We start from the raw sequence: 4,191 nt of genomic DNA, 5'->3' as shown, positions 1-4,191 counted from the left end.
ACGCCTGCTGGAAGTGTTGAATGAGAGAGCAGAGATTTGCGACACCGCCAGCTGTGCGTCGCTCTATCAGTTATTACGGTAATGGTACTGATGAGTCAGGCTATATGATGCTGATGATACTGCTGCCATTTCACAAACATCTCTTTATCCCTAATCATGAGACTGACAATATGAATTTACAAAGAATTTATGGGCATTCCGAAAGTAACAGGCCTTAATGCAAACGCACCAGTCGATTATGTTCATTCGTTTGGTCATTTGGTGCATATTCAAAGCGGGACTGGTTGCACATTTATCCTCAAAAACATTCGGATGTGCTTGGATGCCTTGCCTGGGAACGTCACGGTATTATACGCTTTCTGACTGAAAGACAGCGAAGAATATGGGGCTTGCCATCCTCAGACACTGAGAAGCATAACCAAGGTAATAATTACACGAAAGATACAACAATATGTGTTCAGAGAGCGATTTCTCTAAACAAGTGCGATGCTCGACTCATAGGCCTGCAAGCATCTACTATGCTTTAGCTAGCTTTAGAAACTCGTATATAGAGAGATGCTAAGTTGTTATAAATGTATTATCGTTGGAGATCGTGTTAAGCAGTTTATTATTAATTATGAAACTATATAAATTATATTACATTTTAACATAAAAATTCGGGTCTGATACTTTTAAACGCACTGAGATTCACATAGGCGTACTCAAAAAAGATTTTATTGACACATTTTTGGTCAATTTGACCACAGTTATAACAATTTTTCAACATCATTCCAATGTATAAATGTTTAATAGTTTGGACTGTTATAGTAAATGTTTAATAGTCTCGCATCATATATAGAATAAGGTAATTATACATAACATCTATTTGAAGGATAATCGTCCATTTAAAGAGCAAGGCTCAGCTGATAGTCTCTTCTAAGCATCTACATCTGATCCTTAAAAATACTTTCATAATAATAATGATGACTTTGAGCTAAATAAAACACAAAAATGAAAATTCAAGGATAAGTAAGTGTTGAGAAAATTTCATTTTTAGGTGAACTATTCCTCTAACAAAGTACATTTTTAGGTTTGCTCAGAAAATATTACTGTGAAAAATGAATTTTGACACTGTTATTCATTGACAGATCAAATAAGATATGGAAGCTATATGGCTGTACCAGTTCCGGCTGATTGTCATTGGCGACTCGACGGTGGGGAAGTCTTGTTTGATCAGACGCTTCACAGAAGGACGTTTTGCACTGGTGTCTGATCCTACTGTTGGCGTAGACTTCTTCTCCCGTCTGGTAGAGATTGAACCAGGCAAACGCATCAAGCTTCAGATCTGGGACACGGCAGGCCAAGAGAGATTCAGGTACATCTGGTGGTATTTGATGACATTTACATGTAGCTATCACAGCTACCCTACATGCATTCTCTAATTGTTTAAACAATTCAAAATAGGAGATTTGTGGCTTTTAGTCTATGTTTGTTAGCTTTTAGGCTATCTAAATGCTAATGTACACCTAAACATTGGCAAAATTCATTTTTAGTCTTTCTCTTTCAGGAAAAATAGCCAAAACTTTTTATTCCTCATCCTGCACTAGATTTTTTGACCAATCAAATGCTTTCTGTAACACTCCAAAGAGAAAGGAAAAATTGAAATCGCATCATATGACCCCTTTAATGACTTCATTGTGCTTAAGGAGGAAGTTCATTTTGTGATTTTATTTTATTTTTTATTTTTTTTTATTTAAAATAAAAAATGTTGGATTGGCCTTACATGCTAGTTTTTTAATATGTAGGTTTCATTGATTTGATTTCAACATTTCCTTATAAGAGGACAGTACATGCAATCTCAGACATTAAACACAAATAAAACATTTTAATACACTGACAGAAGAAATATTATTGTGCACTTATTACACTGGTGTAGAAACAGTTTCCACTCAGAAATTGCAAATACATTTCACAAATAATTGCAAAGAAATGGTAAGTCAACCATTGAATTAATGGTAACGCTTTACAATAAGGTTCCATTAGTTAATGTTAGTTAATGTATTAACTAACATGAACAAACAATGAAAAATACATTTATTACAGTATTTATTAATCTTTGTTAATGTTAGTTAATGAAAATACAGTTGTTCATAGTTAGTTCATGTTAATTCACAGCGCATTAACTAATGTTAACAAGCACAACCTTTGATTTTAATAATGCAGAAGTAACTGTTGAAATTAACATGAACTAAGATTAATAAATGCTGTAGAAGTATTGTTCATGCTTAGTTCATGTTAACTAAAGTAGTTAACTAATGTTAACTAATGAACCTTATTGTAAAGTGTTACCGAATTAATCATATATAATCATGAAATTTGGAAGTAGAATAACTTAAATAGTAGCATCTTGTAAAATGTACTCCAATAATCTTTGTTTTTCTTCAAAAATTTCCTCACAAAGTAATATTGTTCCCAATCTGGATATTGTTATGCTTCAAACTTTTATGTCTTTCCTTATCTCATATTCAAGTGTTCCATTTGTATATATACAGATTCAGTAGTTTTTGTCTTCATTATGATATCAGGACAGATATTTTTGACTTTTAGATATATATATATATATATATATATTTTTTTTTTTTTTTCAATTTTAATAAATTAAAAACATTCCAATGATAGAAGAAGTGTGTCATTGTACATATGGATCGCATTAAATAAATTAAAAGATAGGACAAAAAAAGAGCCTCACATCAGTCTCTACTTCTGCATCAGATTTCATAAATTATTTCAAACTGGTCACTAATTTCCTGGATTTCAGGCTGTAACCATTTTCTGGTTATAGCTTTCTTATAGGCTATTATCATCAGTTCCCTTCAAGTATTTACATGCTAGTTTAATGTAATTTAATACAAATTAATTCATCCTTTTGAATATAAATTACTGCTCATCCACATGCAGCCACTAATTTATATGATGTAATATGCAACGTGTTCCACCACCTGTCTGATATCGTCTGCTCTTCTCCTCTGTATGTGATCTAGATCTATCACAAGGGCTTATTATCGTAATTCAGTGGGTGGCCTTTTGCTTTTCGACATCACCAACCGCCGCTCCTTCCAGAATGTCCACGAGTGGCTGGAGGAAGCGCGAAGTCACGTGCAGCCGCACAGCATTGTCTTCATACTGGTCGGCCACAAGTGTGACCTGGAGCAGCAGCGGCAGGTGAGCCAGCAGGAGGCCGAGAAACTGGCAGCCGCTTACGGCATGCGCTACGTGGAGACCTCGGCCCGTGATGCCATAAATGTAGAGAGGGCCTTCACGGAGCTGACGCGCGATATCTACGATCTAGTCAAAAGTGGTGACATCACCATCCAGGAGGGCTGGGAGGGTGTTAAGAGCGGTTTTGTGCCCAACGTGGTGCATTCATCCGAGGAGGTGACCAAGAGCGACCGCCGCTGCCTCTGTTGATCAAGTGACTTCTGTATCATGCTCCTTCACTGCAAAACCAGTGCTGTCGTTCTCCCTTAGCTTGACAACCCACAAATACTCTAGTCCCCTCCATCAATGTTTCCTGCTTTCAAATAAAGTTCCTATTGTCTTTAAAGCCAATTGAAATAATGACCTAAATATCAGCAAATGTGAATTTCCTGGAGCTTTTGCAAGTCTTCTCGGTCAGTCTGGCAGGATGGAACCTAGAGAACTGAGTTGTGGGAACCGTTTAAGTAAAAAAAATGCAGAAACACTGATCCTTTGGAGCAAAGACTGATCTGAAGTTTACACCAGAATTCACCCAGAAATGATGGATCATTTGAGAGCACGTACAAGAGGACCACACCAATCCAAACATCCCATTGGATTAAATAGCCCCTAATGTGTTCACTAAAGATACTCACTAATAATCATTTCCTGTAATTCCTTTTTGAATGGCATTCCTAGTTTTATTCAGAAAGGATGCATTAAATTGATCAAAGGTGACAGTAAAGACATCAATAATATTACAGAAGTTCAAATATATGCGGTTCTTTCAACTTTCTATTCATCAAAGAAAAGGGGAAAACAATTATATTAAGCAGCACAACTGTTTTTACCATTGATAATTTTAAGAAATGTTTCTTGGGCACCAAATCAGCTGATTTCTGAAGCACCATGAGACACTGAAGAATGGAGTAATGACTACTTTGCTACTACAGGAATGAATTACAGTTTGAAATA

The 4,191-nt window shown here is 35.7% G+C and overlaps 1 protein-coding gene across 1 annotated transcript; it reads left to right on the top strand.

The window, feature by feature from the left end:
* Positions 1–93: 93 nt before the first annotated feature.
* On the top strand, positions 94–4,191 carry rab39ba (RAB39B, member RAS oncogene family a). The gene is made up of 3 exons (XM_016240397.1): positions 94–423; positions 1,128–1,354; positions 3,021–4,191. Exons 2-3 carry the CDS (start codon positions 1,140–1,142, stop codon positions 3,445–3,447), a joined length of 642 nt encoding a protein of 213 aa, XP_016095883.1. The 5' UTR covers positions 94–423; positions 1,128–1,139; the 3' UTR covers positions 3,448–4,191.

This window comes from Sinocyclocheilus grahami, unplaced genomic scaffold, assembly GCF_001515645.1.
Source record: "Sinocyclocheilus grahami isolate Dianchi unplaced genomic scaffold, SAMN03320097.WGS_v1.1 scaffold588.1, whole genome shotgun sequence".
Lineage (NCBI taxonomy): Eukaryota > Metazoa > Chordata > Actinopteri > Cypriniformes > Cyprinidae > Sinocyclocheilus > Sinocyclocheilus grahami.
The sequence above is the reverse complement of the archived record's forward strand: the minus strand, read 5'-3'. Positions and strand labels throughout refer to the sequence as shown.